We start from the raw sequence: 14,864 nt of genomic DNA on the forward strand, positions 1-14,864 counted from the left end.
AACCTCAGGACTGTACAGTCATGGCTGTTATTAACAGGAGCGTGAAACTGATGCCTCTTGCACATGTAGAGCAGTGCTTATGGGAGACATTGTGAGAGCCAGCTAAGTACTCTGCACCTTATTGCTACCTTATGCATAACTATAAAAATCCCTCTAGAAGCAATAACTGCAGGAAGAAAGTTGTAGCCATGCCTCTTCATTTGAAGGTGCAGTTTGCCCTAATTCCCAGCTAATTACATAGTTCGGTCTTCCCCAGAAGTACAGCTGAGAAAAAGGTGCTTTGAAGAGCCCTGTCACGTTGCTGGGCCCGTTCACCACCTTCCCACTTTGGCTAGGTTGTTTGATACTGCACCACTTTAAAGCCTCTCAACCCCAGCTCTCTCCACAGCTAAATCCCTTCACCTTCAAATTGTACAAAGTTCAACCATCCAAGTTCACTTTAAAAAACAAAAGGTACATGTGTGTTAGGGGGAAATGATGTTTCCTTGTGCTACAGAGACATAGTTGCTTTCTAAGTAAGCTTATTTTAGCCAAAAGGCAGGAAATTGCAGCATGCCCAAACAATTTAGGTACCAGCCCTGACTCAACTCCCCTGTTGAATCTCCCACACTTTTTAACTTGCTGACCCTCAGCAACATCTGTGTGCTTTCTTGCCATCACTCACTAGCCAGCACACACCCTGTGGAGAGTCCCCCCATGTGACTGCTCCTTTGGAGGTCATCTGACAGCCAAGGAAGTGATTTAGCCTTCATGGAGTCATTCACATCATCCAGACTTGCCTCAGACGAGTGACTTACACTTACAAAACAACCATCCACATACAAGTGCCTCTCTTGGTTTCTCCATCCTTCCCGAAAATACATGTAACAGCTTTGACCGTCCTGGAGGGTGCTACTTTCTGTATTGTCTTCACCAGCCTTATGTGGAGGTGCCTCTTTTCACAGTGGAGAGGCTCCTTTTAATAGCATTTTCTAGCATTGCCTCTTCTTGGGTTTACACTGGTTTCATAGGCTGCAGTTTACTCCAGATGGGCTCTACTATACTCCAGATTCATTACACTCAAGAAGAGTTACCAGGTTGTCTTTGAGCTGTAGTCTCTACTGTCCTATTGAAGATGCTCTCTACTGGCCTAATAATGGTAGATTGTTCAGTTGCTGCTCATGTGTCTGTCAGGGATGCCCCTCCAGAACCTCATATTTTTTTACCATGCAGTCCGTGGAGAAAGATACCCAGGTTGTAAATGATTTATGGTTAAAACAAAAAAAAAAAACTGAGTGCCTATGCTCAAATTCCTGAAGGCCTCCCATGTGAAACTCAAAAGAAGGCAAACTGATTTAGGTACTCTGCAAACAGAGCTCATATATTTAACTAAATTGGGCTGCCAAGCATCAGCTGGTCCATGATAACTAACAATGTGCACACTCACAGCTCTCAGCAGAGGTGAGAAGAAATGCAGTGACCCTAAATCTTTTCTACTGATGTTTAAAGCTAGTGCTTTTTATTTCCTGTTTGAAGTGGCCTGAGACACAGTTGCCACAGTTGCATTGATGCATGCCAGCTCATTAAATTATCGCAACTCAGTCATATGTCTAAATTTGCTGATAGACAAGTATAGCTTTTGAAGATGAGTTTTTAAGTGGTTGTAGGAGCTAAGCAGAATTTTAAAGATTTTTCAATTTCTTGTTGAAACAGAGATTTAGAGGTCTAAGATACTTGGGTGGCTGGGTTTCTTTGCAAATTCCACCAGCCTACTAAATACTTCTGCAAGTCTGAGCAGCTCAGTCAGTTTAGAATATGGGATGGGGCCTTGATCATTTGGGACTTTTCTTGTGAAGATCTCAAGATGCAGATCTGAGTTCTTCTCATTTGAGGAATATTCATATTCAGCCTTAGCCTGAATCCATTCTAAAAATTAAATGAACAACAAAAAACAAATCTGCACTTGAATCCTACATCATCTCAGAGTCTGAAGCTCTGTTGTTAGTCAAATAATTTGCCACCCAGACATCTTGATCTGAATTTTTTGTGCTTTCTTGGTTTTTTGTTTTTTGTTGTTTTTTTTTTTTTTTTGTTAAGGAGATGGGCACAGTGTATGTGGGGGGGAAGTAATGATAACCAGTGGAAAATAACCAAAGCCATTAGGTTTGACTAGAATTTACTTGCTGGCTGCACTGAGGTGGATGTGCAGCCCTGGCACAGTGCAATGTACATTGCATGTGCAATTCCAGTCAGCTGTCAAAGAGCCATCAGCTCCTTGAAACTCTTCCAGGGGCCACTTTACAGAGGATATTAGGGGTCTGCCATCCCTATCAGTAAGATTTGCACTTATACACTTGGAAATTTTCTAGACCATAGATACAGCAGTATACTACTGATTAAATGTAACATTGCATATTGCAAATAATGAGGTGAAAGTTTAGGGTAAATCATGTCTCTGTAGAACTGTAAGTATTTGCTGTAAGTTCCTATAATCAGAGGGTGTCTGCCTTGGGCTGCTTGTTCAGGAATATGAGAGAGCCTGACATTGAGTTGCCTCTGCGGGAGCAACGTCCCTCCAGCTGACCCCAGGGACAGACAGAATCACAGAATGTTAAGGATTGGAAGGGACCTCAAAAGATCATCTAGTCCAATCGCCCTGCCGGAGGAGGAACACCTGGATGAGGTTACACAGGAAGGTGTCCAGGCGGGTTTTGAATGCCTCCAGAGAAGGAGACTCCACAACCCCCCTGGGCAGCCTGTTCTAGTGCTCTGGCACCCTCACCATGAAGAAGTTTCCTCTCATATTTAAGTAGAACTTCTTGTCTTCCAGTTTTTCCCCAAACACCCAGACACTCCATAGTGGCACAGGCCTTTTCAAGCAATTGCTGGGGGAAATCCCATGGGCAAGACTGCTTGAAGGAAAAGGGGCCCAAGAGAGCTGGATTGCATTCAGAGATTGCTTCTTCCATGCTCAGGATCAGAGCATCCCCACACGTAGGAAGTCAAGGAAGGGAGCCAGAAGGCCTGCGTGGTTGAATAGGGATCTGTTGGGTATGCTCAAGCAGAAGAGGCGAGTTTACAGGTCATGGAAGCAGGGACTGGCCACTTGGGAGGAATATAAGGCTGCTGTTAGAGGATGCAGGAGGGCAGCTAGGGTAGCCCAAGGCCTCCTTAGAATTACAGCTGGCGAGAGGGGTCAAGGACAGCAAGAAGAACTTTTTCAAATACATAGCAGATAAAACTAATACCAGAGGCAATGTAGGCCCACTGATGAATGAGGTGGGTGCTCTGGTGGCAGAAGACACAGAGAAGGCAGAATTGCTGAATGCCTTCTTTGTCTCTGTCTGCTCTGCTGGAGGCTGTCCTGGGGAGCCCTGTACCCCTGAGACCCCGGATGAAGCCAGGTTAATGGAGGAGTTTGCTTTAGTCGATGAGGACTGGGTTAGGGAGCAGTTAAATAGTCTGGACGTCCATAAATCCATGGGTCCAGATGGGATGCATCCGCGGGTGCTGAGGGAGCTGGCTGAAGTCATTGCTAGACCGCTATCCATCATTTTTGCCAAGTCTTGGGAAACGGGAGAGGTGCCCGAGGATTGGAGGAAAGCAAATGTCACTCCAGTCTTCAAAAAGGGCAAGAAGGAGGACCCGGGTAATTATAGACCGGTCAGCCTCACCTCTGTCCCTGGGAAAGTAATGGAACAGCTTATCCTTGGTGCCATCTCAAGGCACATCAGGGATAAGAGGGTCATTAGGGGCAGTCAGCATGGCTTTACCAAGGGTAAGTCATGCTTGACCAACCTCATAGCCTTTTATGAGAATGTAACAAGGTGGATGGATGATGGCAGAGCGGTGGATGTGGTCTACCTTGACTTCAGTAAAGCCTTTGACACAGTCCCTCACAGCATCCTCACAGCTAAATTGAGGAGGTGTGGTCTAGACAATAGAGTAGTGAGGTGGGTTGCAAACTGGCTTAAAGAGAGAAGCCAGAGAGTGGTGGTCAATGGTGCAGAGTCCAGTTGGAGGCCAGTATCTAGTGGAGTGCCTCAGGGGTCAGTACTGGGGCCAATATTATTCAATATATTCATTAATGATTTAGACGAGGGAATTGAGTGTACTATCAGCAAGTTTGCTGATGACACTAAGCTGGGAGGAGTGGCTGACACGCCAGAAGGCTGTGCTGCCATCCAGTGGGACCTGGACAGGCTGGAGAGTTGGGCGGGGAATAACCTGATGGAATTTAACAAGGGAAAGTGTAGAGTCCTGCATCTGGGCAGGAACAACCCCAGGTTCCAGTATAGGTTGGGGAATGACCTATTAGAGAGCAGTGTAGGGGAAAGGGACCTGGGGGTCCTGGTGGACAACAGGATGACCATGAGCCAGCACTGTTCCCTTGTGGCCAGGAAGGCCAATGGCATCCTCGGGTGTATTACAAGGGGGGTGGTCAGTAGATCGAGAGAGGTCCTCCTTCCCCTCTACTCCGCCCTGGTGAGACCCCATCTGGAACATTGTGTCCAGTTCTGGGCCCCTCAGTTCAAGAAGGACAGGGAACTGCTGGAGAGGGTCCAGCGTAGGGCAACAAAGATGATTAAGGGAGTGGAGCATCTCCCTTATGAAGAAAGGCTGAGGGAGCTGGGGCTCTTTAGTTTGGAGAAGAGGAGACTGAGGGGTGACCTTATTAATGTTTATAAATATATAAAGGGTGAGTGCCACGAGGATGGAGTCAGGCTCTTCTCAGTGGCAAACAATGATAGGACAAGGGGCAATGGGATCAAGCTGGAACACAAGAGGTTCCACTTAAATTTGAGAAAGAACTTCTTCTCAGTGAGGGTAACAGAGCACTGGAACAGGCTGCCCAGGGAGGTGGTGGAGTCTCCTTCCCTGGAGACATTCAAAGCCCACCTGGACATGTTCCTGTGCGACCTCACCTAGGCGTTCCTGCTCCAGCAGGGGGATTGGACTAGATGATCTTTTGAGGTCCCTTCCAATCCCAAACATACTGTGATACTGTGAAAACCAAATGACCAACACTGGGACACCGAATTCCTGCAGTGCTCTACCAATGGGGCTGTATGCCAACCAACCACCTCAGCAAACTTCCAGCACAGTCCAAAAGCTCTGGTTTTCTTCTCATATATTTCTGACAAATTCCTGCTTTGACCAACAAGTGTCTCTTTTTACCTGAGAATTATCAACTAAGTGAATGTTTTCTGATTTGAAACTGGTCCCACCAGGTTACACAGGATGATGATTAAAAAAATGGTAGTTTTTGGAAAGCAGCAGTATTACCAACTCTGATCAACTGGTAAAACATGCCCTGGGGAGTCAGAGCTAAAGGAATTGAAGGAAAGGGGGGAAAAAAGATGGTTAAAGTTTTAGGTTGGTTTTTTTTGTTTGTTTTGATTAAGATTCTTGCACTAAAAATCATTTTCTGTACAGTATTTCGTTGAAAGAGTTCGAGAATGAATTGCATGTGTGTCAAGGAACCACGTATGTGACCATTACTATGCTATTACCTGAGCACCTCCCATTGTTGAAAGGCACAAACCAGTAGAGCAATATGATCTCCCTTAAGTCTGAAAAGAAGATTTTTTTCTAATATATGTATGTCTAAGAGACTAAGTGTATGTGTGTGTGAAAAATTGTTGATGGAAAGGTGGTGGAAGAACTAGGTTTTGTGAATTTGTGAGAGGAAAGATGGCAGAAATTTAAATTTTAGTCTGAGGCTTTCAAAGTCCAGGGGAGGCCACCTGTGCTTTGCAGCTGGGCTACGTGTGCAACTTGGGGTGGGGGACAGGGAAAAGAAGGCTTCTCTGCATCCGTGTGCCAAGAAGAGACCCACTTAGGGTGGTCTTTGGCAAATGCATGTGGAAGAGAATTGTTTTCTTTCCTGGTCCCAACTCCAAGTATCTTATTCTGGGCGAGGTGGAAGAAGCTATCACGAATGAAAAAGAAATGGAAATTGGTTTCATTTTTTTAAATTAAAGCCCAGAAAAATTTCAAATGCAAGTGGTCATTTTTCTGTGCAAAATGCAAATGAAAACATTTTTTTTCCAACCAGAAAATCTGACTGCCTGTTTCTTTTCGCATTCATCCTCTCGTAGATGTCATGGATGAGGTGACCATTGGGGTAGGTTTCAGCTAGAACAGAAACCTGCAATTTTTGCCAGATTTCATCTCTTGAGAAAGCACTGCTTTGTTTTCTGTAAGACTGGTAGGGAAAGTCTATAGTAAAGGCACTGGCAAGCTGAGCTCTGGGTTTAGAGACAGTACAGGTTTCAGAGATACTATTTACATCAAAAATGGGGAATACTGTCAATAATGTTAATATCTCTAACCATTTCAGGTGTGCTCATTTCAAAAATCATTTTGAGTTCTCATAATGATGAACACATCATCATCCCTATTGTAACACATACCAGCCTCAGACAGACAGGAATAGAAAGACAGGCTGACAAGAATCCATTTTAGCACCTACAAGCCAGATGCCTTTGGTTGCCTGCCTTTTAACCACTCTAACAAGACACCTCTCAGAGATTGGTTTTGCTTTCAAAGTAAAATGAAACTGTACAGCCATCTTAGGGATCTGGACAGTTGAACTGTAAAATCCCTGTTGTTTCTGACAGCAGCAGAACCCCCAGCTCTGTGCAATTCACTTTCCATATTTCACAGTTGCCAGTTATTATGCTGGGCTGTGCACACACACATTGCAAGCAGGAAGCAGGAGCAGCTCAGCTCTTGGCTTCCTCAGTCTCAGGAGACTGCCATGAAACTGAAAAACACTAAACTAAAACCTAAGTATCTGTTAGTCCTTTAATTAGCGACCTAAGGAGTGTTTGCCAAGAGGAAATTTGAATTCAATTATCCAAATAGAAAGTATTTAACTTCTCAATAGCACTCAAGTAATTATAATACTTGGGTTTTTTTTCAGGAACCTTAAAAAGTAAAATAAAAAGCAAATGCAAAGATGGTAGAAGGTGTCTATTTTATATTACATGGGGTATGCAAAGCAAAGCTGTAACATTGCCCATGCTTTAGACACCTCATGTTATCGCAGGAAGGGGCAGCCTCAAGCAGGAAGAGCAGGTTGCAGGATTCTTGATTTCTTCGCTGAAAGAGCCGGCAACAGTATCAGGGTTAACAGGGGTAGGTTTATGGGCATCAGTGCAACAATAAACACACAGCTGAGATCAGCAGGTCATCTTACACATCTTTTAATGTGATAAAGGTGCTCTGTCAGTGTCAGAAGGACTAGGACTCATCAGAAGCAGCTGTGTATTCAAGTACATTTTGCAAACATCAGTCGAAACCAACCAAGCCATTTGCCTTTCACATTGCAGCAGCTGTTTCAGCCATGATCCCAACTGTCCTTTCACTGCACATCCACCAAAAAGTTTCCAGAATTAATCCCGAGGTAAAAAGTCAAAATTGCCTTGCTTCTCTCTTCACAGACTGTAGGTTGCTTTGGGATTATGTTTATCAGCTGCTTTCTGACAGCCGGTACGAAAATTTCATCCGATGGGAAGACAAGGAATCCAAAATATTTCGCATAGTGGATCCCAACGGGCTGGCCCGGCTGTGGGGAAACCACAAGGTAAGGAAGCTGTACAACTTTCTTCCTACAGTACTTCACCTCTTGTAACATCACAGGAGTCACTTATAAACAGGGGAAAAAGGAAGAAAGCACGTGCATATAAACCACTGCTGGAAAGTTGTGATCTTTTGTTCTATACGCATTAGAAGTATAAAGCATCCAGCCTCAAGCACTAAAACCTATCCTTCATACAGAGAACCTGTTGGTTTGGTTTAAAGACATGTAGTTATAAATGCATTTAATTATAAAATTACAAGGAATGCAAGAATTAACGGTCCTTCTCTCTCAAGGCATCTCATTTCTTCCTGAAACCTGATGTAAGGATGTTCTGGTTAGATGTCGTCTACCAGGAGCTGTATACTAGATCATGGCAGAAGCTTTCCGTCTGTGTTCCTGACTGCACCAATATTCAGTTTTCACCTGCTGTCCTGTGGCAGACACCAAATGATGCAGGATTATGTACTTCCTTTTAAGAGGGAAATTCTGTTTTGTTCTCTGGAAAGCAGTTACTGATTTTTGCAGTTTGAGGCTGGGTGTGTACATGGAATCATAGAACCGTTTTGGTTGGAAGAGACCCTCAAGATCCAACCATAACCTGACTCTAGCACTAAACCACATCCCTAAGAGCCTCATCTGTGTGACTTTTAAACACCTTCAGGGATGGAGACTCCACCACTTCCCTGGGCAGCCTGTTCCACTGCCTGACAACCCTTTCTGTTAAGAAATATTTCCTAATATCCAGTCTGAACAAATAGATCTAATTGAATATATGCATATGGGTATATTCATACAAGCATATGAATATATTCATACAAGCATATGAGTAGTCAGCATATATTTACAAAAGGGAAATCAGTGCTTGACCACCTTGATATCCATCTATGATAAAATGGTTAGCTTGATGCATGCAGGGAGAACAGTGGATGTAGTTTATCTTGCCTTTAGAAAGGCTTTTGAGACTGTCCCCCAAAATATCCTCATAGACAAACTAAGGAAGTATGACCTAGACAAGAAAACAGTGAGGCAGATTAAAAAATGGCTCAACTGCTGGGCTGAAAAAGTTGTGATCAACGGCACAAAGTCCAGTCACTAGTGATGTTACACTGGGGATTGCTTCTGGAGCCAGTACTGTTTAACATGTTCATTAATAACCTGGGTGATGGGACAGAGCACACCCTCAGCAAGTTCTCAGACAATACAAAACTGGGAAGAGTGGCTGATAGACCAGAGGGTTGTGCTGCCATCCAGAGGGACTTGAACATGGTGGAGAAATGGGCTAACGAGAATTTAATGAAACTTAACAAGAGGCAATGTAAAGTTCCTGACCTGGGCAGGAATGACCCAGGGAGGTCATTTCCCTTTGTTACATTTCATGACACCCCAGGTGTGAGACTGTTTTACTAGGAAGGTGGTGAGACACTGGAGCAGGTTACCCAGTGGAAATTGTGGAGTCTCCATTCTTGGACATGTTCAAATCCCAACTGGACACAATCTGGAGAAACCATCTCTAGTTGACCCTGCTTTGAACAGAGGGACGAGACCAGGTGATCCCCAGAGGTGTTTTCCAACCTCAACTATTCTGTGATTCTGTATAGAAGTATACATAGCCTATAATCTTGATGAGGTCAAGATTTTCTCATGTGACTCAATGCTGACATTAATACCTGTCTTAGAGGTCTTGGGTTGCAACACCGGGAATGACGAGTTCTGCCCTTCCCAGCCCCTGTGCTAATAATTGGGCCTTGCCATCATGTCTCATGTTGTGTGTCTGAAACTGAAGCTACTTCAGACCACTTGGGAAATGCAGTGACCTTTTAGCACATGGACAAAGCACACGTGGTATTTCACGGCGCATCCTGATGAGGAGAGTCTAGATATTGAAGAGGAAACATTGTCCTTGTTAGTGTTTAATTGTCACAGGAGGTCTCTATGTGGCCTCCCTTAGCAGAGCAGTTGCAGTCAGGGTGAATGGAGGAGGTCTGCTCCTAAGGAGTGTTTTAGACAGGCGGATCAGTCTCATTTAATAAAGCCAGGTCGACACTACAGACTTCTGCCTGATCTTGAGCTGACAGAGCTGTGCCAAACCACACTCCTAACATGGAGGCTCACAGATGAAAAGCATGCTTCTACTAGTTTGGCATGTTTTGCCCCTGGCAAGGCGGCTGCTTTATACTCCTGCAAACACAGCTTTGCCCACATTGCTGTCTCTCTGCTCGGATTTTCTTTGCCAGCATAGTAACCAGTGCTCCTTGTGCCAGAAAAATGCTCTTTGTGTAGACGTAGCCTAAGGGACTGATCCTGCTACCCCAAGTCAGTACTGTGGGAGCTGCCCACATGCAGTTCTGCCAGTGCTCATCACTTCTGTCTTTTGACACTGATCTTCAGTGGGGCCATAACTCAGTCACCCCACAGTGCTGTGGCCTTTGGGGTCAGCAGTGCCCAAAATGAGGGTCAGGCTCTGTCACAGAAGCAGATGTACCACCTCATGGGCTTCTTGATTTGCACCTGTATAACAAGAGGAGAAACTGGCTCTCAGCCTCCACAGTGCTGTGTAAGCATTAACTAGTTAATGGGGGGGAATCCCAGAGGAATGCTGCTCTTAGCAGGGATTGCTGACAGATTCAGTCTGTTAGCCACTGATCTTATGTTTTTACATACGGTGGTTTCATTAAGAACAGGCTTGTCACATCCCACTTGGCATGAGCATCTCCCTCCCTCTGATGTCTCCTCTTGTGGTTGATGAAGCCTTTTGTTATCTGTCATCCAGGAAACTATAGAAAAACCTCACTTGGAATTTTTGTTAGACTTTCTTGTCTAAATTGCCCAGTATTAAAAAAGACCCATAAAAATTTGGTGATGAAGGCTGGAGGGGCAGGATGGGCCTGCAAATAGCAGAAGAGTAAAACATGTAATTTCTTGAACTGACCTGGTTACTTTAGCTAGCTGTGATAATTCTGCAACTCCTTTTGGGGCTTAGGAAGGTTTTAATGAATCATCTCACCACGTTTTTCCTTTTTCTTTTGAAAAAACCAGAACAGAACAAATATGACTTACGAGAAAATGTCCAGAGCTCTACGCCACTACTACAAACTAAATATTATCCGGAAGGAGCCAGGACAAAGGCTTTTGTTCAGGTAATTTTTTCATTTCTTTGCTATTCCTTTCTACAGACATTTAGTTTTTGAAGGTGAAGAGTGGAATTGTGTGTGGGATACCTCATTGCCACAACCATAACACAGGTGGCAATGGGCTTATATTCGTAAAAACTGTCTAGACCAGTGTTTCGCAGCTTTCAAGGCAATTGCACCAATTTACGAAAATATGGGCCTTTTTCAATGATCAGTGGAGTCAGTAGAAGGTTTTAAACTTGCTTTAAGCAGGCTGTGCTATTGTTTAACGCCTTGGATGAATGGTTCATGGTCTCAGCCAAACTGCTGGAAAACCCACTCCAAATTCACATCTCAGACACAGCTGTTGGTGAAAGCTGAGGAGGGATCAGGCATTTCCTCAAGTGCCGCAGCACCACTGAAGAGAGTTACTGACGACCATGTCTGCATCGGTGCTGCCTTCAGGGAAGGAGGGACCTGCAAGAGCTGTTCATCAAACCAAACACATCGGATTGGATGATGCAACCGCAAATTTAGGAAATAGTGCCCAAAACAGCATAAAACAGGGTGTTTCTTGTACAAACTTGAGTGCGGCTGGCAGAGAGCAAGAGCACTCCAGTTCTTACGTCTGACCCACAGAGCAATGAACTCGGACCAACGACTGCTTTGATGTCAGTGGTCTGAATCAAGTAATGTGCTCGGAAATGATATCAATAGGAAGGCAGTCTTGGAGTTTGTTTTCTTAAATAGCTAACAGAACTGCATTAGCACTCAAACTATCTACAGCTGAAAAGGTTTCTGTGGAATGTCTTGTTTATGTCAGCTCTTAGAAGGAGACTTAGATGGGGGAAGGAAAGTGAAGGGAAGAAGGAATTGCAGGCAAAATCAACTGCATGACTTTAATTTTTTTCTGCGGAAGGACAAAAGAAAAGGTTGGTCCATCAGCAGCAGTACCAAGGCAGGCAGCCTGGACTGCTGTGGCCTTGTGTGAAGACTGCGCTGCCCCAGGGGAATTCTGTGATGCTGAATGGTGAATGTGCTAATCTTGGAGCCTCTCCTTTGGTGAGGGCACTGGCAAACAGGAGTCCATCTCTTCTCAACCAGGCTGCCAATTTTCTCCAAACTGTAGAAACTTAATACCCTTGGGGACCTCAGTTCCTCTGTCAGTCTTGCTCAAAATTGACCAACAGATTCAAAGGTCACCAGGGAGCATAAAGCACGAGCATATAAACCTCATTTCCTTCGGAAACTAGAAAATAAAAAGAACAACAAAGCATTTTTTGCACAATTCCCAATAAAAACTTATTGATGTTGTTTTCTTAGACCTATTTATATCTGAAGAGAAAAAGAAGAACAGCTGCAAAAAATCAAGGCATTAATGTGCCTTTCTTGGCTATTTCTCGCAAGCACAGAAATAATAGGAAATGCGTTTTTATAAGTAACATACAGGCATTTGTCATCTGCAGATATCTTTACAGAACTTTAAGTAAAATGGAGTCAGAGAAGGGATTTCTAATAGGTTGCTTGAGTGTTTTCTGCAACAGAAGAGGTCACAGATACTGTGTTTTTTCATTAGCTTCTAGTTCTGGATTGTTGTGTGTTTTGTTTTTGTTTTTTAATTTAAACAATGCTAGTACAAATACCTATGCTTTGAGTTTATTGACATGACTTAGAACACAGACCAGAAAGACTACCCAAAGCACTGCAGTGCGGTTCACATCAGCCCATTTCTACATGGTTTGGGAACCAGGGCAGAGAGAAGGCGGGGAGGGTAGTGGGATCACTCTCTGTTTTGATTTCAACCTCATGCAAGATCAACAAGACAAGCAGAGGGTTTAAATCAGGGCACAGCCTGGCCCGTGGGCTTTGGTGCGTTTTCACTGTGTAGCCGGGGACTGATTCACCACTTCTGTATGCAAGTTTTTCACCACCGTAACACCATTTAGATCAGCAGCGTTCTTCCAGCATACAAATGGGAGTGACACAGCAGTGAGTCACAGCCTTTTCTTTTTTTTTTATTTTTCCTAAATGCATATGTGCACATGATTTCCAAAATTAGAAGGGGTGGCAAAAGGTTAGTTCCAGGCTGTGCTATGCGTTTGCTGAGAGACTTCAAATTTTTCAAATGGAAAGCCATCAGCTTTATAACCTCAGAGGCAGAAGGGGCAAGTCTTGCCCATGAGCTTCAGCAGTGATTTTTCTGGGTCATTGATAGTAACAAGGCTCCTGTCGGTTGGTTTTGTTTTCACTGGGGTAAGGATACTGAGCATACCATCAACCTGAAATAACATCAGCTCCTCTGATTAACACATTTTGTACTGCTGAATGTTAGTCAGTACATCGTTAATGAAAGACTGCAAAATTTTGTAACGCTTCCAGCATAAACAACTTCCATCCTAATTTCTCTAGAAGTACTTAGGAGTTAGCAAAGTGATTTCTGTTTAAACTAGGATTCCATCCTTCCTGTGCCAGTCTCTCTTCCCACGCCATTAAATTCAGAAAGAAAAAGCGCAGCTTTTCCGTGCTGTCTCTGAGCAGCGGTACACGGCAGCGTCCTGGCAAAGATCAAGACTGCAGACGTGATCTGCAGGCTGGTGGATGTCCTTCCCCTTTTCCTACTGCTGCCCTGCCTCCGAAGGGGCAGTTTCTGTTTCTAGCCCACCGCAGACTTAGTGCATCATGACGTTAGTGCTGGAAGCCATGCCATTCGTTTACAGAGGATACTGCTTCATTGCAATTGCACTTGCTACAATCACACAGGAAGAGACTGTCTTCGCTCACAGATTCTTAGCCCCAAAGCTTTTTCTTTTAAAGGCTTTTTCCATTTCCCAGAACTTGTTCTGACTTGGTCCTTGGCTTTTTCCCCCACTGTTCCTTTGGTGTTTCCTGTTCCTCTTCACTCGCCGACACACAAGCCTGCGCAAACCAGCAGCCCTTTGCCTCTCCTCACCTTGCAAGTGCTTTTGCTTTGAAACATGCTGGCCATAAAGGTCTTTAATGTCTCTGTCACCAGACACCACAGATGAATGTACCTGTGGCATACAATCATCTTATATGACAACAGCAGACAAATGAGGGAGAAGAAGTAAATATCATTCTTTGGAAGACTCTGGGGTTTGGTTCAAATTAGGACTTTCAAGGAGCAGGGGTAAATTCTTGTGATTTTTTTGGTTTCCTTTCCAGGTATGGAGGAGGGAAGATACCAGCAGGCTGGGGAGAAGATGGGAAATACGAAGTCATTGGGAGGATACAGCAAAGATGATTTGGGGAGCTGTAGAGCTCAGGGGTCTCAATGTCTTGATGAAGGTAAAAACCGAGACCACTGGGAAATCCGCTTGTTTCTCTGTTTTGCAGGTTCATGAAGACCCCAGATGAGATTATGAGTGGCCGAACAGACCGCCTTGAGCACCTTGAATCCCAGGAACTGGATGAGCAAATATACCAAGAAGATGAGTGCTGAAGGGAACTGGTACACCGCCTCTGTGGGTCCATGGGAGAAACGTCTGCCCGGATGGCCGGCACAGTTTGGCAGGGGAAGCAACAACACAGAAGCAGTACTTGGGGTTGCCGCTTAGCTTGAAGACCATGCAGGACCTGAAGCACCTTAACAAAACAAACTAACAGGCAGAAGTGGTGCTGGCAGAAACGGGGAGAAAGCCTGGACTTATGCACTACTTCACTGTTCCTACAAAGTCTCCCTTGAGTTCTTTCTTTCTTTTTGGTTTGTTTCAGTTTTGGGGGTTTTTTGTTGTTTTTTTTCCCTAATAAACATGCAGTTTGACTTTCCTTATCTCACATAGGACAAGATGTCAGATTATGCTTTTTTGGGGTTTTTTTGGAAGGCTTTCCTATGGAAATAGAGTGCTTTTATTTTCTGTGCAAGTCTCATGACATAACACCGCATAAAACAATAGCAACACAGAAGGGATTTGCTTAAGGGTTCCATTTTGCTCAGATCAATTTACATGTGCTGCCACTGGCAAATGTGTTGAAGTTACCAAAAGAATTTAACACACATACCTGTCAAACGAAGAGGAGTCACCCTTCACGTGTAGGCTGGGACATCATCCCAGCATAGCTTGGGCTCACGATGAGTCCTGCGAGTGGCTGTTAACTGCTGGAGTATGGGCCAAAACCAATCACCTAAGTGCTCCGGGGAGGAGAAAAATAAACATGACAAACCTCTG

The 14,864-nt window shown here is 44.3% G+C and overlaps 1 protein-coding gene across 2 annotated transcripts in view; it reads left to right on the plus strand.

Moving 5' to 3' along the window:
• Positions 1-14,474, plus strand: part of ETV6 (ETS variant transcription factor 6) — a 141,163-nt gene extending 126,689 nt beyond the window's left edge. For both annotated transcript variants that reach the window (XM_065853073.2, XM_065853083.2), the window contains exons 6-8: positions 7,428-7,570; positions 10,604-10,704; positions 14,032-14,474. In XM_065853073.2, coding sequence (XP_065709145.1) covers positions 7,428-7,570; positions 10,604-10,704; positions 14,032-14,137 — 350 coding nt within the window. In that variant the 3' untranslated portion in view covers positions 14,138-14,474. The remainder of the gene's footprint in view (positions 1-7,427; positions 7,571-10,603; positions 10,705-14,031) is intronic.
• Positions 14,475-14,864: the final 390 nt, after the last annotated feature.

Source organism: Patagioenas fasciata, chromosome 1, assembly GCF_037038585.1.
Source record: "Patagioenas fasciata isolate bPatFas1 chromosome 1, bPatFas1.hap1, whole genome shotgun sequence".
NCBI classification, from domain to species: domain Eukaryota; kingdom Metazoa; phylum Chordata; class Aves; order Columbiformes; family Columbidae; genus Patagioenas; species Patagioenas fasciata.